At 38.7% G+C, this 24,050-nt stretch overlaps 1 protein-coding gene across 1 annotated transcript in view; it reads left to right on the forward strand.

Annotated features, from left to right (window-relative positions):
* LOC122563188 (LHFPL tetraspan subfamily member 5 protein-like) overlaps positions 1-24,050 on the forward strand; it is a 179,663-nt gene that overhangs the window by 125,539 nt on the left and 30,074 nt on the right. Inside the window, exon 2 of the mRNA XM_043716711.2 lies at positions 18,791-19,027. Coding sequence (XP_043572646.1) covers positions 18,791-19,027 — 237 coding nt within the window. The remainder of the gene's footprint in view (positions 1-18,790; positions 19,028-24,050) is intronic.

Below are 24,050 nucleotides of genomic sequence, written 5' to 3' on the forward strand. Positions count from 1 at the left end.
ACCACCACCAACCGCTTGATATTCATTGTGTTACCATCAGTGAATCGCCCCACTATTAATAACCCAGGAGTTACCATTGACCAGAAACTCAACTGGACTCTTCACATAAAATATAGTGGCTACAAGAGCAGGCCAGAGATTAAGAATTTTGTCGTGAGTGACTCATCTCTTGACTCCCATTCCACTGTCTACTATTCTCAAATCACAACTGAGGAATGTGATGAAGTAACGCCCTCCTCCTCCCCCACACCCCCCCCCCCCCCCCCCCACACCCCACTTATCTGGATGTGTGCAGCTACAACAACACTCAATAAGTTTGATACTATCCAGGAAAACGCAGGGGTGCACAAACATCCACTCTCTCCACCACTGATGCTCAGTAGTAGCTGTGTATACTATCCAGAAAGTGCACTGCAAAAATTCACTAAAGATCCTTAGACAGCACATCACAAGGACACAATCACTTCCATCCAGAAGGATAAGGCCTGCAGGTACATGGTAGCACCACCACCTGCAAAGCCACACAACATCCTGACTTGGAAACATATCGCCATTCCTTCACTGTTGTTAGGCCATATCCTAGAATTTCCTCCCTAAGGTTATTGTGGGTCAACCTAAAATAAGAAAGCAGCTCATCATCAGCTTTACAAGGGCAACTACAGATGGATAATAAATGCTGGCCAGCCAACAATGTCCACACTCCATGAATGAATGTAAAAAAAATGCAAAATCCAGGTCAATCAACCAGTGTTACCACTGGATATCAAAGTCTGTGCCCAAAAATGTTGCCTTCATGATGAAATCAATAAGCAACAGGAAAAGAAACAGGGACAATTTTGCACTGTTTTGTATCTCTGGCTGCAGTATTAAAAACTACCATAAAATGAATTCAGCACAATTTATAAACTGGGACAGATTGCATATACAGGGTTTAAGCTTCAAGCTGAAGGATATTATTGCTCATCTTTCACTTCTCAGGGGTCCTCTGTCAAATTTATATTGTAGCCTTCAAACCAGTATGATATCTATCCCACATTTTATTATAACACATTTCTTAAAGTTCTTAGAGTAACATGGAGAGAGTAAATTGATCTAAAGCAAGAATGCAAACACAATATTATATTTAAATAAACTTTTATTATGATTCCACAGATTATTTTTCATTCATGATTCAGTTTTGTTTCCTACTGTCCAATATTGCCAATTCTAATTTAGATCACATTTTATACATGCATTCTTGCCTAAATGTAGGTAGTGCAAAAATGCTGCTCATTTTTGATGTCCCATAATTTCCAGTTAAAAATTAAAATAAAGATTAAAGTTTATGTAAACCATAATTGTGGTGCAACATTAAATGTTACCATATCAACAAACGTTACCATACCAAATGACAGAACAGGCTTGAGGTGCTGATTTGCCTTTTCCTGCTCCTACTTCTTTTGTCATTACTGGATGTGGTGAAGTGTATTGCTAGTATCAACGCTGGCACACACTGATTCAGAAGCTATAGAAAGATTTATAGAACGTCACGAGATAATGAGAGAAATTGATGGCTAAAGCAACAGTTAGCATAAATTAATCCTTTTGAAATATTTGTTTATATATTAATGTATGAGAAAGGCATATCCTGGACCAAGGTTGATTGAGGAACAAAATGAAACCAAGAAAATAGAAGATTGCACCCAACTTTTCAATATTTGTTAGGTATTTGGTGTAAACTATAAAGCTGCAGATAATCTGAGGTAACAAAAAGATATGATGGCCATTGGTTTGGTCTCACTGATACCACTGAAAATATGATCTTTGATTAATTTGTTTTTAACAGTTTATGTGTTAGATTCTAAATTACCTGAAAATCATAAAATAGCAAATTTTGTTAATAAGAATTTAATTTGATTTGGCAACTAAATGTATTCCACACTAGTGGAGCCCAATTAAATTGGGAATAGACATGGGTAAAGAAACATCTAGTTGCAAATAGTATGCCTTTCCATGGGGCTATATATTTGTTCTTTCACTTTCCCAGTCATTCTTCTGCTTCGACATTTTTTGCAATAGCACATGCAAGAAGTAACTCACAATACAAACACTGATGTCAACTCATATACTACCAATCTATGCTGATGTATACTGAAGTCTAATTCTAGAATCTTGTGTCAAAAGTTTATAAAACAAAAAATTACATTTCGATAAGTTAACAAAATATGTTGGAAATATCATTGGCAACTAATGTACATTTTTGAAAAAATAATGTTACTTAGAAACGTTACTTATAAATACATTTTTAAAGAAAGTTTCTAAGAAAATGTTGAATTATGAAGTTTGAATTAGAGTGCTTTATGATTTACTGGCAGAAAGTGAGAAGTATGGAATCAAAATTAACACATAAACTGTTAAAAAAAATCAAGGATCATACAGCCATCACATATTTTTGTTCCCTCAGATTATCTGCAGCTTTATGGTTTACACCAATTATCACTCAAATATTGAAAGTAATTGTGCCTTCAAATTTTTGTGAACATTAGCGTCTCATTTTTGTATGCTTTAAATTCCAGAATTCCATTAGTACTGCACATATCTTACAAGATCAAGAAATAAAATCATTCTTATTCTATTTCAAAAGTAAGAAAACAAAAATAATCTGAATGAATCATTCTCTGACTAGTGAAAAATATTGCCTGATCAAATATATTATTTAATTGATAAAGGCAGAATTGTACTTGCGCATTTCAACTAAAAATAGCTGGTTATCTATAGCTTTCAGATATCTTGAATATCTGAATATATACCATCATTATTTTTCACACATTCACATAAGCAATGAATCGTGTCTGAACCATAATATCACCAAATTTCACAGACATGGCACCTTTGATTTACAAGGAGAAAGTGAGAACTGTAGATACTGAAGATTGTAGGAGGTGGAAATGACGGAGGATGATGTGTTGTATCCAGAGGTTGGTGGGATGCAAGTTGAGGACCAGGGGAGTTCTGTCCTTGTTGAGATTGGAGGGGGCAGTTCAAGGGCAGAGGTGCAGGAAGTGGAGGAGATGCGCTGGAGGGCATTGTTGACCAAGTGGGAGGGGAAATCTCTGAAATATACACACTAATGAACCCTACAGCCTTGTGGCCAAACAATTCAACTCCCCCTCCCACTCTGCCAAGACATGCAAGTCCTGGGCCTCCTCCACCCCAAATCCAAGCCACCCGACGCCTGGAGGAACAATACCTCATCTTCCGTCTTAAGACCCTCCAATCTCACAGGATCAATGTCGATTCCACCAGTTTCCTGATCTCCCTTCCCCCTATCTTATCCCAGATCCAACCCTCCTACTAGGCACTGCCCTCTTGACTTGTCCTACCTGTCCATCTTCCTTCTCACCTGTCTGCTTCACGCTCCACTCCAACCTATCAGCATCACCCTCCACCTCCATCTACCTATCACATTTCCAGCTACCTTCCTCTCAGCCCTACCCCTCTCCCATTTATCACTCAGCTCCCTTGGCACCCCACCCCCACACCAACATTCTTAATGAAGAGCTTATGCTCGAAACGCCGACTCTCCCACTCCTTGGATGCTGCCTGACCGGCTCTGCTTTTCCAGCACCACACTTTTTGATCTCTGAATTACAAGTCTGTCACAGCTAACAGTTTGAGTAGCACAATTTTTGTCCTGCAATTTTTGCTTATCAGAGGTAAGGTAAACATAGAAACATAGAAGATAGGAGCAGGAGGAGGCCATTCAGTCCTTTGACCCTGATCCACCATTCACCACAATCATGGCTGATCAACCAACTAAACCCTGCTTTCTCCCCAAAACCTCTCATCCCATTCACCCCAAGTGCAATATCTAGCTGTCTCTTGAATATATTCAATGCTTTGGCATCAACTAATTCCTGTGGAAATGAATTCGACAAGCTCACCCCTCTTTGGATGAGATATTGTCTCCTCATCCCTGTCCTAAATGGTCCACCCCAAATCCTCAGACTGTGACCCGTGGTTCTGGACACACCCACCACTGGGAACATCCTCCCTGCATTTATCCTGTCCAGTCCTGTTGAATTTTATACGACTCTGAGATCCCCCCTCATTCATCTGAACTCCAGCAAAAACAATCCTAACTTAGTCAATCTTTCATCATACACCAGTCCCACCATCCCTGGAATCAGCCTGGTAAACCTCCATTGCCCCCTCGAGAGAGTAAGAGCATCTTTCCTCAGAAAAGGAGACCAAAGCTACATACAATATTCTAGGTATGGCCTCACCAAGGCCCTGTATAACTGAAACCACACATCCCTGCTCCTGTACTCAAGACCTCTCCCAATGAAAGCCAACATACCATTTGCCTTTTTTACTGCCTGCTGCACCTGCATGCTTACCTTCAGCAACTGGTGCGCAAGGACACCCAGGTCCCACTGCACTCTCCTCTCTCCCAATTTACAGCCATTCAGGTAGTAAGCTACCTTCTTGGTTTTGGTTCAGAGGTGAATAAACTCACATTTATTCAAATTATACGGCATCTGCCATTGATTTGACCACTCACCCAACTTGTCCTGATCATGCTGAAGTATCTTTGCATCCTCATCACAGTTCACCCTCCCACCCAACTTGATATCATCTGCAAACTTCGAGATGTTACATTTTGTTCCCTCATCTAAATCATTAATATATATTGTGAATTTTCGGGGTCCCAACAGCAATCTCTGTGGTACTCCACGAGTTAGTACTTGCCAATTCAAAAAGGACACATTAATTCCTACTCTTTATTTCCTTCCTGCCAACCAGTTTTCTATCCACCTCAATAAATGTCCCTCAATCCCATGCAATTTAATCTTGCACAAAAACCTCTTATGTGGGATTTTGTCAAATGCTTTCTGAAGTCCAAATACATCAATTTGACTGGCTCCCCCTTGTCAATTCTACTAGTTACATCTTCATAGAATCCAACAGATTTGTCAAGGATGATTTTCCCTTCATAAATCCATGATGACTCTATCTAATCCTGCCCATAACTTCAATGAGAATTATTATTAATAATAATTCAGCACAATTCTTTTTATTTTTTCCTCACTGTAGTGATTAGGACAGGGTCAACCAGGTAGACCTCACAGAGTATGAGCTCCCTGATTGGGGCTGTTGACCTGGTGCAATCAGGGAGTCCTGGCTGTCAGATATAAACAGGATACATCAGGGGTTCTGTTCACTCTAGTGCTGGTTCTGAGCTAATTGGGTCAGTGTCATGTGTACTATGCAGCTATAAATAAAGGGTGACTTGGTAATGGAATACCAGTCTCCACGGAGTTATTTCACTCACCATATTTGATATGTATGAAATACGAGCTGAATGAGGCCTTGTATCTCCTCAAGTCAGTTCTGCCCATTCAATAAAACCCTATCTCCATAAACATTGATCCCCTCCAAAAAACAAATTAAATATATGCCTTATAAATATTATATTGATATAGTTATACTTAAAACAAATATCTCACCGACCTTAGGATATAAAAAATGGTGTTAGTGTTTATAAAACTAAAAGGCCATAATAATTCACTGAATTCCAGATTTTTATCATGAAAAATCAATTAAACCTTTTTGAAAGAAAGTTAATATTCTGATTCATCTGTAAATCCAAAATAACATTAGTTTTAAAAGCTTTGGTGCTAAGGACGAACCTGAAATTGCAATGATGCCAGGGAAGTTAAGACATTGCAACATTTCTGAGGAGAAAGATATGAAAAATGACTTTCTTACCTCCCTCCACCCCCAAGAGCCATAACTTTCGCTCTCAACTAATCTAACATTGTGGTCATAAATGAGGGATCTGATAAGACAATGATATATTGTGAGTCTATCGAGGAACGTGATTTGTAACATTAAGTTTAAGGATCCTCAGCATTTCATAACAAAATGTAATTTTGCGTTGCCCACAGTCATTCGGGTTAATTAACCAGACATCCTTGAATGTCCTCAGTTTCTCATGCAGAATAATTATATTCTCCGTATCGAGCCAGTTTCAGAATAATATCAACATTTCTCAGCCCATGAAGGGTGTTAAATGCTCACCAATGTAACCATTCACAGTGCCACATATTACCTGAATTTTGTGTTCTGGTTCTTTAGCATTAATCAAAGCTAGCTGAAATCCTACCTTGCCTATAAATGTGTTTTAAACGGTAGCTGCAAAATTAATTTTTTTATAATTTGTATGAGACATATAACTAAAAACACGTCGATTTAGAATCTTATACTTAATCAGTCAAAACAGGATTCTAATACCTAAGGAAATTGGTAATAAATATTTTGAAGTGAGTGATGTATGATGGGTCAATTTGCAAGTATTAATGTAGTTTAATATTGAATACCATTCGGGAGACGCACACAGGCAAAACATAAAATGCTTAACTTTAGTGAGTGACTGCCAAATGAAATATTCTATTTTAAAATTGAACCTCCTCACTCTCACTATCTTTTAGAAGACTTTTATTTAATCTGATGTCAGAGTTTTTGAACAATTAAAAGTATCTGCATTAACTAAGACATAACCATCATCAAATTATCATCTTACTACAGAGGAGGTCATTCATATTTGTGTCAGCTCTAATTTCTCCATGTAACTGAAGTTCCTGTCTCTAACCCCTTTTTTTTACCCCAGGACCTCTGTGTTTTTCGTGTGTAATACTCAGAATTGGATACAATATTCAGCTGAAATCATAACAACTATTTGTAAAGTCTTTGTGTAATTTCATTGTTTTAATATTCTATTCTTATACAGCCTAGGATTGCAATTGCATTAGCAGCTTGTCCTTTCACCAACAAATATTTGTCTGTGTTAAAACTTAAGTATTTCTATTACTGCCCCTCTTTTAAAATTGTACCATTAAGTTCATATTTGCTTTCCACTATTCTCTTTTCAAAGTGTTAAATTTCATCACCACATATCTATTTATTTTTATTATATTTTATTTGTTATCTGTAAGCTCATGCTGACTAGAATACACTTATATTATTTATTTGAATAAAGAGCAAATTTAAAACCAATAGGAATACTTTAAAAGGTCATACTCATGTCATGAAACACATACTGCCTATTGTATTTTGTCTTTGTAGTATCTGCACAGTGTTATTGAGTTAGTAGAAGGAAAGACTCGATAACACTGAGAAATGTTCGGAGTTGGGGAGCAACATTGCCAGTGAAACCAAAAAAAAAGCATGTTAATAAATGTTAATTTTAGCAATACTATATTATTATAATATTAATTCTATATTTGATATCATTTACAATCTCAACTGTGACATTTAAAAGACCAATCCAAACCAGAAATTTAGAGGAGCTAAAGATTTCACTGAATTGAATGAGCAATGAATTAAAAATGGACATGGGCTTTGCCAAAGTTCAATGATGCATCCTTTGCATTGCTAGCTGCATTGATGAGTAGATTTTAGATATTCTGCCTCTTAGTGCAAGAAGATAACAATTGCTCCAATGAAGGAGCTATGAGTGGAGGTGGCTGAGGATGTCAATAACATTTTGCCATTCTCCCGTATTCAATACAAGAACAGCTTTAAAGACTTAACCAGGTCAGAAAAGGCAAGAATATTTGCACCTTCATCTACATCATGTACATAAACCCCTGCTCTCACGCTTGTTAACAAAGCCTGTTCTATATATCCAGTTATCGTAAATACATCTATAGTTCTGTGTACTGTTTTGATCTCCTTAGCCAATGAAAAATATACCTCCCTCAGAGGGAATGCAACAAATGGTTGCTAGACTTAGGATTGGAATTGAGGGGATGATTCTACACGGAGCAATTGAGTAAATTAAGAACATATTGTCTGAAACTTTGAAGAATGAGAGGTCATTTTACTTGAAACATAAAATAATTTAGACGTTTGAAAGGGTAAATTCTGAGAGGATGCTTTCCCTGGCTAAGCAGTGTAGAACTAACAGTTACAGTCTTAGAATAATTTCAGCCATCTTGTTTCTCCTTAAATAAAACTTTTAATAAGACTGCTGAGACTATGCTGGGATAGTTAGAAGGGAAAACATCATTACATTGAATTTAAAATGTATAATTCTGTGATCACATAAGCAAATCTAATCTCATGTGAGGATTTGTGGTGAATCATTGCTTAAATGCCCTGTAATTCGCAGGTCAAGCTAACTATAAGCCTGCCTTTTAAAAGACTTCAGAGGATGCGACTTTGTGGTCATTTATAACAAAAGCAACTTTCATTTATATAAGACCTTTAACATTGCAAAATGTGCCAATGTAAGAGTCTACATACTTCTTAAACAAAGAATCCTTATACTCACTTCTTTTTGTAGTGATTTTTTGTCCAGACTAAATTCCAAGAAGGCACGGATTCACTGAACTTTTCAAAGAGACTCATTTCAGACCATTTCAATATGAATGGACTTTTCTCCATTTCTTCATGAACTATAAGCCTTGGTCAGTGAGGTGTACAATTGGAGATAGAGACCATCTTACTATAAATAGCTTATGCATTATTGGAGCACAGTAGCTACTACAGATTAGTGAAATTATTCATAAATTACAGTAATTTTAGGAGTCCGGTCCTTTTTGAAACGATGAAGAAAATGAAAAGACATCAATGAATTTAAAGAACCCAGATGGAAGAAGCATTGAAGCTGAATTATTTGGAAAAGACAAGGTTCAAAAATATTTTTGCCCTCATTAGTGGTGTTGTGACCCATAATTGAAACTTGATTGGCAGTTGATGGATTTTTAATGAGCAAGTTTAAAATTACCATCCATTTTAAGGCAGAGGGTGTATTGAATGTCAATAATGTCAACCTTTTAAAATTGGGCAATAAAGTGACATTAGAAAGTATGGAGAAAATTGATATGCTATAGCAGTTATTAGTAATGCTGTGTTAAGGAAACACTATGGAAAATATGAGTTCTGAAAATTGAAGAGACAGCATTCTCCAGTGAGAATTACAAAACAGAAACTGAAGCAGAAAGAATTGATCACATGGAACAAAGATTAAGTAGCTCTGTATATGCTAGCTGAATGTCAAATCATATACCCTTGAAAGCTATCAGCTCAGGAATAAAGGGAATTAATAAGTTGGAGTTAAGGAAGTGGGAGACAGAATTAACAAACTAAAAAAAAGCAAGCGAGTTGTGATACAGTAGTGGTCTAGACAAGAGAATAAATGGCAAAAGTTTGTTCATCATCTAAGTCCTTTCTCTAACCATGAAGAAAATGAAGAGACAAAAATTTGAGTATGGAGTAATAGGTAAATACTTAGAGGGATTAGAGATGTTAACTTTAACCAATGCCAAAACGTTAAAGATCAATATACAAATTTAGTTATGGCAAAATATATTTTCTATGTTTCTCAACACAATGTCCTGTCAATAGTATAACAGTATAGGCAGAATAGATTATTGCAAATGTTAGAATATCTATTTGTTTTAAATATTGTATCCTGTTTTAATTTTAAAGTGTTTAGAAAATTTGTATCACCAATTATTGAACAATACGACAGCAGAAAAAGCAATATTTTGACTTATGGCACAGGATACCAGCATGTAAAATGTTAACATGATCATAGTAAATTCTTCTTCCATTATTTATTGAGGCACTAATACTAATTTGAAGAGATATTGTGCCACCTTTTGCAGTGTCCCTCCCTCTGAGGGGTACCTCCAGGTTGAACTCCCACTTGAGTACTTCTGACGAAGGAGACACTGACAAACAAGTTGCATATCAACATGTAAATCCTTCCAACATATGCCAAAGGCATGCTATTGCATAGAAAGCTCAAGAAGAGAAGTCCAAGCTTCTGGTTTAAATTATCACAGGGAAACAAAAGTTGGACAAGTGAATTGAACATTCATATAAAAGCATCGAGTCATAGAATTATACAACACAGAAACAGACTCTTTGATCCAACTCATCCATGCTGACCAGATAACCTGAACTGATCTAGTCCCATTTGCCAGATTTGACATATATCCTTCTAAACCCTTCCTATTCATGTACTGATCTAGAAGCCTTTTAAATGCCATAATTGTATCCATCTCCACCACTTTCTCTGGCAGCTCGTTCCATGCATACACCACCCTCTGCCTGAAAACGTTCCCCCTCTAGTTTTGGACTCCCCTACTCTGGGAAAAAGACTTTGGCTATTCACCCTATCCATGCTCCTCATGATTTTATGAATCTCAACCAGCAATACTCCCGGGAAAATAGCCACAGCCTATTCAGCCTCTCCTTATAGCTTAAACCCTCCAATCCCAGCAACATTCTTGCAAGTATTTTCTGAATTCTTTCAGGTTTAACAACATCTTTCCTATAGCAAGGAGAACAGAAGTGAATGCAGTATTCTAACAGTGGCCTCACTAATGTTCTTTACAGCCACAACAGGATATCCTTATTCCTATACTCAAAGCACTGACCAATGAAGGCAAGCCTGCCTTCTTCACCACACTATCTACCTGCGACTCCATGTTCAAGCACCTGCACCCCATGTCTCTTTGTTCACAACACTCCCGAAAGCCCTACCATTCAGTGTATATTGTAATTTCCTATAATTGCAAGGCTGAGATTAGAATCTTATGTCATTTGTGATTGTAGCTCCTGAACGCTATCAGGTTGATTTAGGCAAAGGTCGACAATATATCTTGTCTGATCTGATTTCCCAATTACATCAGTACAAAGTAAAACCAGGCATTTTTTTGTCTCTTTCCTAACAGTGCCAGGTTAAAATCAACTTAATGCTATTTTCAGCTCATCAATGAGTAAATAACTTTCTTATTATTCATACACGGGATTAGGGTGTGTCACTAACAAGGCCAGAATTTATTGCCCATTCCTAATTGCCCAGAGGGCAGTTAAGAGCCAGCTACATTGCTGTGGGTCTGGATTCATATGTAGACCAGACCAGGTAAGGTCAGCAGATTTCTTCACTAAGGAACATTAGTGAAACAGATGGATTTCTCGCCAACAATTAATTTATAGTCATCATTAGACTCTCAATTCCAATTTTAATTGAATCTAAGTTCCACCACTTGCTGCGACAGGATTCAAACCTGCGTCCCTCGGACATTACCTGGGTTTCTGAATTAACAGTCCAGCAATAATACCACTAGGCTTTTGCCTTACTTTTTAAACTAGTGCTTTTTTTTTACAACAAAATAGAAATAGAAACAAAATTAATTGCAGAAGATCTAATCAAGATTCTGGACAACATTCGACCACAGCACAAGTTTCCTCTACTAAGCAGCTATTTAAAGCTAAAGTGAATAGAATACAAGACTTAATATCACCTTTCATATCACCACAGCAATGGTGATTATTAGGATGCAAACTTTGCCTTATAGCCAGACCTAGCAATTCCAGCAATACTGTAGCTGCAAGTCTTGGCGACAACTGTAATCATTGTGTGAGATCAGCCTCCACTGAATTTTCATTTGAGAGAATTATTCCAAAGTGAAATTGGCCTCAGTTATAGAAATGCCTTGTTGAAATAAATTGGCTTGCACCAACTTAGTTAGAGAGCAAATTCAGTGAAGGTAGTTGCTCTTAATGTTTTGCAGCTTGCAATAAAAAAGGGTAAGTCATTGTGGGTTTGGATGAAAAATATAGTAATTGTTTACTGTGGTTTATAAGTGGCACATAAACACTAATGCTCACCTTTTCAGATGGTGATTTCGAAGCTCTGCTTAGAGAAGAACATTGAGTCAGTGTCAAGGTTCAGACACTTTGAACTGTTGTGTCACATTAGATTGAGTCTGTGTACTCTGTTGGCCCAAACCCATGTTCTGTAGTTTGTTTTACCCCACTCTCGCTCTGTGCTCAGCTCAAATCTCCATTGACTAAATTGAAAAAGATTAATTTGGGAAGTTAAGTATTTGTCAAAAATTAAATAAACTCCAATGAGGAGAAACTTCTTCACCCAGAGAGTGGTGGGTGTGTGGAATGCTCTGCCCCAGAAGACAGTGGAGGCCCAGTCTCTGGATTTGTTTAAGAAAGAGTTGGATAGAGCTCTCAAGGATAGTGGGATCAAGGGTTATGGAGATAAGAGCTGAAAATGTGTTGCTGGAACAGCGCAGCAGGTCAGGCAGCATCCAGGGAACAGGAGAATCGACGTTTTGGGCATAAGCCCTTCTTCATCTCCAGCATCTGCAGACCTCACTTTCTCCTCGAAGGTTATGGAGATAAGGCAGGAACAGGATACTAATTGAGAATGATCAGCCATGATCATAATGATTGGTGGTGCAGGCTCGAAGGGCAGAATGGCCTACTCCTGCATCCATTGTCTATTGAATAGCATGATAAAAATGCTCAAATAAATGATCCACTCATTTTATGTGTTACTGAAATGGAAATATTAGATAAGTGGGAATCAACTTTTTTTTATTCTTGTATCAAATAAATCACATATTACAGACTGTTATTTTCATTGAATTCCATGGATCACAATTTATAATTCTAATTATTGTCACTGAAAGAGTTAAACAGGAACACCTTGATGTTTTTGAAACAATGCCAGCAGCAAGCTCAGTGAAGTTTATCAAATGAAGAATATATTTCAAAGGGTCAATTAATAAGAACCTCTCAGTTTCATCAAACAACTCACACGACCATGAAGCATTCAAAATTAATCAGGTCTGGGAAAGCTTCTCTCATTACTACCTTATTGTTTCATAAAGGTGTCATATCATTAATTGGGAAATAGGATCAAACTATAGTACATAGATTTCTCTGGTGCTTAGAGCTAAGCAACTGTTGTCTGAAAAGGTTAATGAATGCTTTTTTACTCTTGTGGAGGGTTGATAATCATTCCTTATTACATGCTATTTGCCCTCATGTCTCTGAATATTTGAATGCCTTTTATTTCGCGAACATTGATTTCCTTCCCATCAATGGCAGATAAAAAAAGTAGGCTGGGAAAAGGAATGGCTTGTTTGACAAGCAGAACATTGGATCACTGATAAGTATGGAAAGGCTGAACATTATTCCAAATGACTGATGTAAAATAGTTACACCACTTGGACTTACAGTAATAAATAAATAAGTTGATCTGATTCCAATATTAATATGATGTGGACAACACTTGATAAATACTTTGATTTGTGGTATGGTTTAAGTCCCAATCTACAAATATGCTCTCTGCTACAATTTGCCTAAATACTTTCAATATTGATCGAAAATAAGGAACCATGGAGAGAGGAAGAACAAATAATCAAAATGTGGAATGTTTTACAGCTCTTTCATAGAATCCCTACAGTGTGGAAACCAGCCATCCAGCCCACACCGACTCGCTAAAGAACACCCACCCTATCCCTGCATTTCCCATAGCTGATACTTCCCTAGACACAGTGGGCAATTTAGCATGGCCAATCCACCCAGCCTGCACATCTTTGGACAGAAAACAGAGCTCCCAGAGGAAACACGCACAGATGTGGGGAGAATGTGCAAACTTCACACAGTAACCTGGGCCGGAATTGAACCCAGGTCCCTAAAGCTGTGAGGTAGTAATGCTAATGACTGAGCCACTGTGCCACCAGGTTAGGAGGCCTATGATGGTGTGTTCAGATCATGTTTGCTGTCCCAGTGAACTTGTCTATTCATTCTCTTGGGAATATAGCGCCTGTAACTTGCTTTCTGACCCGTGGTAACACTATTTCCCCCTTTTTTCAAATAAATCCATTTAATTTAAATTTCGAGGATTGCTGAAAAACATGCATTATGTTGAAGTTTTTTGTCTTGCATTGTTGTTGGTCTGGAGTCACTTATAGACCAGTCCTGGTAAGGACGACAGATTTCTTCACTAAGGGACATTAGTGAGCCAGATGGGTCTATCCCCAACAACAAGTTTATAGTCATCATTAGACTCTCAATTCCAATTTTTATTGAATCTCAATTCCACCACCTGCTGCGGCAGGATTCAAACTTGGGTCATAGAGTCATAGAGATGTAGAGCACAAAAACAGACCCTTCAGTCCAACTCGTCCATGCCGACCAGATATCCCAACCCAATCTAGTCCCACCTGCCAGCACCCAGCCCATATCCCTCCAAACCCTGAGAAAGGTGCCAAGAATCAGAAAGACCAGCACTCAGTGAGATGTAAAGATGTGGTGGGGGGGGGGGGGGTTGATGGAAGGCTAAATCACAGGTCAGGCACCTATAAGATTTCAGCTTATTGGAGTGGTAGAGAAGTTAGTAATTGGGGTTGGAGGTCACCAACCTCCCTACTGTTGTATTCAGCGGAAGGAAGTCTGAATGTTTGTTTGCAAACTTGGAAGGAGACAACCTTCCCCATTTGCCTAAAGAAGTGTTACTTATTCTTATAAATTTATAGCTTAGGGCTAATTGTCTATAGAAGGTTGAGGTAAAGTAATTATTTAAACTAGCTGGCCTTTTCAAATGTTGGCTTACACTCCTATGCATATTACATTTTAAGAGAGCTATTAAATTAATTTTCTGTGGTTGTACTATGACAGGGCTGCTTGGTAATATCAGACAAAGGTGAAAACAGGAATATTCAATTACTTGTGCAGCTGGATGAGAAGAACATGCAAGATCATTTCACAGTTCAGTGCTTTCAAAGCACAAGCATAAGGAATTTTAAATGTGGGATTGCAGTTACGTTATTAAGATCCAATTTTGACCGAGTCCAGCCAACATAAACAGCCCTGGATGGGCAGTTAAAAACTGCGGCAATGATTCAACCTCTCCAATCTTGTTGTTTTCTTGTGGGATGTAAATTTAACTTCCCATTCAGAGGCAGTAGATGATTAAGGTTTGAATACGTTAGTCTTAGGGTTTTAACCAAATTGTTTGATAAAGGGTTAACAGCTCATAATCTATGATCCCAACTCAAGCTACTTGTTTTTGGCTGCTGTTAGAACATGGTATTTTCCAACATCACCATCTCTGGTACCTTCGGGTAGTTGCTGTATCTATATGTTGGATGAGGGCTGTCTGAGATAGTTCACTGCAACCAATCCTGTTTTGTCTTCATTATGTCTTGGGTATATTTATTAGCTAATGGAAGAGGATACACCATTATCGAGGAGCTATGAAAGTGGCACTTTTCTCGGAGAGCAAGGAGGATTATTGCTTGATAGTAACAGTGAGGCCCCTTTCGGTCATGGCTGACCGTTGGTTGCACCCTCGTTGTTCCAGCTTTCTGCTTCCCTGTTGCTTGCAAATGAAGAGATTGATACTGGAGTGACAGTACTGGTCACAGAGGCCACATCTGTATGTGGTCGTTGATGTACTAGAACTGCTGCACTTCTTCCTGAATGCCCGCTTCCTATGCCCTGTTTTGAGATGTCCCAGGGCTCCATAATGATATCAAGCATCTTTATGTTCCTCATGCAGACATCCTTGCAGAGCAGCTGGGGACACCCAATGGTCTGTTCCTAAACGAACTCTCCATAGCGGATATCCTTTGGAATGCGGCCATCCTCCATGTGGTGGACGTGGCCCAGCCAGCGCAGTCTCTGCTGCCTGAGCACAGTGTATGTATTGGGAAGGCCAGCATGAGATAGGACTACTGTGTTGGACGCTCTGTCTTGCCAGGATATGCCAGGATACGGCAGATACTCCTTAAGTGGAAGGTGTTCAGTCTTCTCTCCTGTATAGCATATGTAGTCCATGTTTCACTGCCATACAGCAGTGTGCTTATTCACAGACTGACATTTTTATCTTCACTGTCAGCTTGGGATTTGTCCATACTCGAGTTGTGAGGTGAGCAAGAGTTGAGGCTGCTTTCTCGATCCTCTTGTCGATCTCTGTGTCCAGGGAGAGGTTGTCAGTGATGGTAGAACCAAGGTATATAAACTGATGGACAATATTGAGTTCGTAGTCATCGATGGTGATGATGGCAGTGTCTCTGTGTCATGTCCCAGGACGCTCGTCTTCTTCAGACTGATAGTCAGTCCGAAATCCTTGCAGGCATGGGAGAGGTGATCTGTCAGTGACTGGAGTTCCTGCTGAGTGTATGTTGCAGCTGCAGCGTCATCGGCAAACAGCATGTCCCTGATGAGTGCCGCATGTACTTTTGTCTTGGCTCTGAGGCGGACCACGTTGAAGACCCTACCATCTGTTCTAGTGCGCAGGTAAATCCCCTCTGTTGCAATGCCACAGGCATGTTTCAGGAGCACAACAAAACAAAATCCCAAAGCATGTGGGAGCGAGGATGCAGCCTTGTTTGACGCCGCTGCAGATGTCAAAGGGCTAGGAAGAGCTGCTGTTGAACTGCATTGTCCCCTGCATGTTACTGTGGAAGGGTTCTATCATGCTCAGCAGTTTCGCTGGGTAGCCAATCTTCAGAAGAACCTTGAAATATCAGGAAGATATCAAAAAAAACAAATGCACGCCTCCTTTCGCCATCCCGTCACAGCCTCTGGAGCCTGATCAAGCTGACAACATGCCTTTCTGGAGAAAGTTTCAAACAGTAGGAGGTGGTCGGTAGACCTGTATAGATTATTTCCAGCTTCCACATGCATGACTTAGATTAGATTAGATTAGATTACTTACAGTGTGGAAACAGGCCCTTCGGCCCAACAAGTCCACTCCGACCCGCCGAAGCGCAACCCACCCATACCCCTACAATTACCCATTTAACCTAACACTACGGGCAATTTAGCATGGCCAATTCACTTGACCCGCACATCTTTGGACTGTGGGAGGAAACCGGAGTACCCGGAGGAAACCCACGCAGACACGGGGAGAATGTGCAAACTCCACACAGTCAGTCACCTGAGTCGGGAATTGAACCCGGGTCTCTGGCGCTGTGAGGTAGCAGTGCTAACCACTGTGCCACCGTGCCGCCCACAATGGACTTGGGTTGGTGAAGTCCAATCTATGATTTAAACTGATCTCCTAACTTGTTATCAGCCAACTCAGCAAACGTTTTAAATTGAATTTGGGATTTTGGGGGTTTATGATGCCAAGTACTGTCTAACACTGGGTGGTTGTTTTACCCCCTCATATTATATTATACTATAATGCAGCAAGACTTCAATGTGACAAGTTTCGCTCAGGTCAAAAATTGAGATATATAGGTTAATGCTTATTCTTGACAGTTACTGCACCAAAGCACTGATATAGTGTTTATCATAGCCAGAGAATTGTATAGCAATAAATACAACTTAGCCATAATTATTTGGATCTTAGGGAGCTAATCCAGACGTATCTGCTCACTCCTAAAGCAGAACTCCAATCTCCACCCAGACATCAGTTGAAAGGGTTAGGAAACCAATGTAGCATGAATATTACCCTTCTTAGAATCATTACCTTCTGCAAACAGGTGAATGGAGCAGTGGCTCAGTGATTAGCTCTGCTACCTAACATTGCCGTGGACCCAGGTTCAATTCCACCCTGTCTGTGAGGAATTTGTAATTTTTTTTCCTGGAGCTGTGTGTATTCCCTCCAGGTGCTCCAGTTAATTCCCAAAATCCAAAGATGTGCCGGTTAGGTGGATTGGCCATGCTAAATTGCCCATAATGTCCAAGAATGTGTAGGTTAGGTGGATTAGCAATGGGAAATACAGGGACTGGGTGGGTCAGGATGTGATGCTCTTCAGGGGGCTGAATGGCCTGCTTCCAAACTGTAGGGATTCTACGAGGAGTAAATTACAAATTCTTGCTCTGCAACATTCTTTTTTTCCCAAAATGTACCATATAATTTTAAGGACAATCAGCTCCCTGAATGTGGCCTGGGATGCTGCTTTCCATTGAGTTCACCGTTGTACTTGGCAGGCAGGGCTGGGTTTACAAAATGTCATGGTGCTGTCATAAACCCAATTTTGCATTGCATTTTACATCTCAACCACTGAATAATGCGGTTTCTCCTGACTGGATTTCTTAATGACCAGAAAATATGGCTTCTAGTGTGCATGACCTCCAGTTTGAACTTCCTCAAAAGTGCAAATATTATCTACACTACTCAAATGTCTTCAGAATTTTAAAGACACCTATCAGGTCTTTTCTAAAGAAAATCACCCAAACTTATACATCCTTACCAGATTGTTATAACTTCCCAGTTTTGGTATTTTCCTTATAAATGTTTTTACATTTTCTCTGGCACTTCCATTTTATTTAATATTGACATCAGAAATATTCACAGTCCTCCAAATGTGGCTTAACTAAGGCTCCATAGAAATTTAGTGTAATTTTGCTCCCTTTCAATTTTATCTCCCTAAAAGTGAATACTATTGCTCTGCTAGCAGCTTTGTGAACATGTTATTAGTTTTAATGATTATCTCACTGAATGTATATGTAGGTTCTTTGGCAGACATGAAATCTGGTATAAGCAGCAGTATCAGCAATGGGATTTTGGGGAGATTTCTATAATCTTTCAGAACTTTGTTTCTGGATATAATGAGTAATATTACTAAGCTAGCATATTAAATAAACTAGTATACTGCTTAAAATTTAATAGAAATATTGAATTCTGTTTTTGGAAATATTACATTTTCTGTCCCTCACTCTTTTAATGTTTCTGTCCTTTATGATTTCCATATCACTTTCATAGATTCAAGAAAGTGAAAATTGCAAGAATGTTCCAATCATGTTATTAAAGGGTTAATTGTTTCAATGCTAACAGTAAATGGCTTCACAAGATGCCTTTCAGAAAAATCAAACATACTGAAATATATTGACGTCGGTGTTACAAATGACTTGGATTTCTGTAAAATGTCAACTATGTTAAATATTATGCTATCACTGTGTAAATTAGCATATTTTCCTATTGCATATTGCAAAAAAAAATGTGTAACGAAGGTTATTTTCCCTTTAGCTACTGGCCTGATAATGGGATGCATGATTTACCCCGATGGCTGGGATTCAGATGCTGTCAAACAAATGTGTGGGGACAAAACTGACAAGTACACTTTGGGAGCATGTTCTGTTCGCTGGGCTTACATCTTGGCAATAATTGGGATCCTGGATGCTCTCATTTTGTCCTTCTTGGCCTTTGTGCTTGGCAACAGGCAGGACAGCCTTCTTCCTGAGGACTTCAAAGTAGAAAACAAAGGTAAGTGATTCTGTGCATTTTGTACTCACAAATCCAATTGAAACTCAGCAAAATCCAACGTTCTCACAAAAGATTGTCTCTTCAAACAAATTAAGTTGCCAATAATTGTTTGAGGATTCTGTCATGAGACAAGTCATTAGCAACAGAAATATTCTGGATTATTTTAAATAAGATTCTCAAGTCTGATAGACTTTAATTTGTATTTGCATTTCTGTAGTTCAGTTCTGACATCAGTTGAGGTCAGGTTCCCTAGTGCAAATGCAATATTTATATTTCCCCTCCTCTGCTAAACAATAATTTCCAATGACTTACCGAAGATTTTGTCACAAATCACTGGCCATCCTAGATATCTAAATATCTGTATCTTAGAATGACCAACACACTTTTCACATTCCTTGTTCCTTGAAACAGCTCCCATTGATGTCCAAGAAATGGTTGGATACTTGTCGGCCCTTTTAGTCTGTGCATCTGGAATTGTTCAATTTGATCCATTTTACAAACCAAGAAGATTCATGAAGGAAAAAAGGGCCCTGGCTGAAAAATAAATGATAAGGACCAGGCCTGTCATTGGGCTGAATGTAATTGTTAGGGAAGTCAGTGAAATACCCCAATACATGTCTCACAGCCTGTATTCAGTAATGTAGCCTGTGAGGGAACTACTAAATATATGATTAGATTAGGCAGGAAAGCCAACGTATATAAGTTTCAATCCATATTAAATATACTTTTATAACTCAGTCAACTTGATTTGCTTGGACACTAAATCAAAACTTGGCTGTCATTCCACTCCTTTGACATTCAGAAAATGATTCCATGTCTAATGGCATCTAGATTAAATTTGGAACTCTGACATATAATATCCACTGTCATTGTACTGCTTATTAGAGCTATGCACTGGGGAAAAGTGAAGGGAGCTTTAACCAAGAACAGTACATTTGATTGAAGGATGGGAATTCAGTCAGTCATACTGCTTTCAAATTATACTATGATTGCAAGTTCTTTTTTTTTTCAAAAAATGCTTTAAAAGTTTGAGAATAAATGGTTGTCTTTTAATGTGTCAGTACTGTCATCATGTGGGCCAAAGACAGCAGAACCAAATGAAAGCTCTGACAATGCTTCTTGTAGCTGCTATTAATCTTTACATGTAATGAGGTAAAAGAATTGTAAAGTAAAAGCTACTGGTTATTAAAATCCTTATCTTACACATGCCTTAATACTGAACTACTTTATAATAGAGTTCTACTTCGGTTAACCAAAAATTGTGACAATGTCTGACCAAGAGGAAGTCAATGTGCACTTCCATTTGCACTTGAATGTTTCTTCAAATTGTTTTCCCAATCTGATGTCCAAAATTAATGATATCGCTACAGGTTAAGATCAAATCTGAAAGATATGTAACTGCTTATCCCTACAAAATTAGCATCCTAGAAGGTTATGTCATGCGAGATAACAATGCAATTGCAGCCAAATCGAATAATCTGTTGACCATCTCTCCTGTTAATGTTGTTGGTATACACTATCATTCAAAATGTTTTCAGCAGCTAGAAAAGTTTTATTGTGTACAGTCATGATATTGCATACAGTTCTAGTCACCACACTACCAGAATAACGTAAATGCTTTGGAGAGAGTACAGAAAAGGTTTATCAGGATGTTGCCTGGTATAGGGGATTTTAGCCATGAAGAAATGTTGGATAGACTGGGTTTGTTTTCACTGGAATGCAGGAGGTTGAGGGGCAACCTGATAGAAGTTTATAATATGGTGAATAGCATGGATAGAGTGGAAAGTATGGGGCTTTTTCCCAGGGTGAGGGGTCAATTACTAGGAAACAGGTTCAAGGTGCACGTGGTCAGGTAGGGGGGTTTAAAAGAGATGTGCAAAGCAGGTTTCTCACACAAAGGGCAGTGAGTGCCTGGTGAGTGCAATGCCAGAGGACATGGTGGAAGCAGACACAATAGCAGCTTTCAAGAAGCACCTGGATGAGTACATGAATAGGAAGGAAATAAATGGATATGGATCCTGTAAGTGAAGACAGTTTTAGAATGGTTGGGCAAAACATGTCGGCCCAGTCTTGGAGGGCCAAAGGGTCTGTTCTATTGCTGTATTGTTCTTTGTTCTTTGTTTTGTATTGTTGTTGAGACACAAACTGCTACATCAAAGCATGAGTATGATGCTCACTTTCCCTTCAAGACTCACAACCATCGGCTAACATATGTTGAGCTCAATTTTAACTACAGGACAGGAAACAATAAGGTAAGCAAATGCCGGTCCAGGAATGACAGCAAGCAGGTTGCTGGTATTAATAATCAGGAATCAATCAGAAGTTTGTGTCAATTGACCAGTATGATTGGCTCAGGAAAGAGCAAGAAAGGGAGGAGGAAATAATAAATCTCCTGCAATTTAATATTGCAGTTGGCCAGGTCAAACAGGTAATAAGTCGGTAAATCATACACTACATTCCCCAGACACTGACTGAAAGCTAGGAAAGTGGAGTTAAAATCAAGACCAATGGTAACCTTGCACATTCAGCAACATAAAAATCAGAAAGACCTCAAACTGAGAAAAAGTAAGTTATGTAAGCTTATGAAACTGCCTCCATTTTAAATATTGTTTCAAAGTATGAATAAATATATTACAATGGAGGTAAGAATATTTTGAAAATTTTGAAAATTTTATTTATTCTATCAATGCCAATAGTTGTCTGCTAAGCTCTAAAGAACTTTCCAAACTCCACATTAATTTGACCTTTCCAGTTGATTTTGCTACAAAGGGCAACTGTGATAGACAGACTAGAGGTTAACAAGTAACTCTCAAAGGACTGAGATTGCAATCTTGCTTTTATTGTTGTGGTTACATTTGATAGGTCAGAAATGGACTGTCAAATTATAAAATTTTCAGGGTGAGAACTTACTAATTGAAATATCTGTCCATTATTCATTCTATTGACAAACAACAGCTGGATTATCTCACACAGATGAAAGAGGAGACTGGTAAAGACTATATGACTTAAAAAATACTCCAACAGATTTATAATGGCTTATCATTTATTTAGTCAAGGGTGTGGTGATCCACTATATATTGGTAAAATGTTATTTTGCTTCTGTATAGTCTCAGCCAAGCAGAGCCAAACAACAACCATCCATTCCCTATCGACAAGGTATGAAAATCTCATTTTGCCTCCTGGCAGCTTGCATAGAGCACAGTCATCTGGAACTTAATGGAGGAAGTTAACGGAATGCTATGTGGCACAGGGAAAATGAATAAGGAGAAGGAAGAATTAAAATACTAATAATAGTAGGAAGTAGCAACGTGTACTTAAAAGTTAATTTTTGAAGCTTTATAGTGATCCTTTATTGTTCATGGATGAAAGCCTCAAGATGAAACTAACATGAACTGAATATTCAAAAGGGGATAGCTGTAATGTGGGAATGGTCAGGAATGCAAATAAGATGAAAATGGAAGAACAAATTGAAATGTATGCTTAGAATATTCAATGATTAGAGATAACAAGTAATTAGACATTGTACTGAGCTCTCAGTGAGTTGCCACAGAAGGTAGATTCTTATTATTCAGAAGATGCACGTTTTAACAATATACACATATAAATTTCATCATTTTGTTTAGCTGCTGACAGTTTTTTACACAGAACCTATTTCATGTGATGATACAAGCAATGTTGGAGAAATGCACTGACTGTCTCTAGTCCCATTACTGACGACATGTATCTTAACAACTCAGTTACCAATATGGATAATTATGCACTTTCTAAGTTCAGAATGAAATGATTCATTAACCAAGTTTCTTTAATACAGATCTATTAATTTATTATAAAACAAGAGTTACTCAGCAAAGATGCAAAGCTGGTTAACACAGTTAAAACTATGAACATAAATACATACACATGACCCACATACATGACACGTACACACACAACACACGTGCACATATGACAAAATGGCAAGTAATTAAGATAAAACAAAGAACTGCAGATGCTGGACATCTGAAAGAAATCCAGAAATTGCTGGAGAAATTCAGCTGAACTGGCAGCATCTGTGGTGAGAAAGCAGAGTTAATGTTTCGGGTCTTGAGAACTAGTAGTGGCTAGGAAAAGGTGTTATAAATGCTGAAGGTGGGGTGAGATGTAAAGGAGTCAGTGATATGGGGAGATGGAGTCCAGAGGGAATGAGAGACAGATAAAAGGATTGCATAATGATGAATCAGGGAGAAAGAAAAACTGCTAATGGGGTTCAAAAGTAGGTGAAAGTGGGTTGGCTGTGCTAAATAGCAGCCCCTGTGATGGTAGGACCTGGAATGTGGGAGTAGGTAAGAGCATGAAGAAGATGTTCAGGACCTAACATTATTGAACTCGATATTGAGGTCTGAAAGGGGCAGGCTCCCCAAGTGGAAAATGAGATGCTGTTCTTCCAGCTTGTATTGAGCTACACCCAGGACAGCTTGCCTGAGGCAGCAATGCTGGCCAAGGAATACGGTGGTGTGTTGAAATAGCAGGCAATTAGAAGCTATGGATAATATTTGCAGACAGCACATAGTTGTTCCGCAAAGTAGTCGGCCATTCTGTGATTCATTTCCCTAATGTAGAGGAGACCCTACTAAGAACAGTGAATACAGTAGAATGGGTTGAATGAATATAGGTAAATCACTACTTCACCTGGAAGGTATGTCTGGAACCTTGGATAGTGAGGAGGGAGGAACTAAATGGGCATGTGCTACAGCTGTGATTGTCTGGGAAGGTACTGTGGGAGTGTGAGGAGACTTTGGGAGTGAAGGATGCGTATATAAGGGTGTCCAGGAGGGAACGGTCCCTGAAGAATGCTAACAAGGAAAGGGAAGGAAATATGTGTCTGATGGTGGTATTCTGCTGCAGATGGTAGAAATAGCAACTTACGATCCTTTGGATGTGGATGCTGGTGGGGTGGAAAGTGAAGACTGGGGGTACCCCACAATGTTGTGGGAAGAAAGAGCAGAAATGGATTGAACATGGCTGTCAGCCACGGTGTTGGGAT

This window comes from Chiloscyllium plagiosum, unplaced genomic scaffold (genome assembly GCF_037043375.1).
Source record: "Chiloscyllium plagiosum isolate Xiang-an unplaced genomic scaffold, Cpla_swu_hap1 HiC_scaffold_26, whole genome shotgun sequence".
NCBI classification, from domain to species: domain Eukaryota; kingdom Metazoa; phylum Chordata; class Chondrichthyes; order Orectolobiformes; family Hemiscylliidae; genus Chiloscyllium; species Chiloscyllium plagiosum.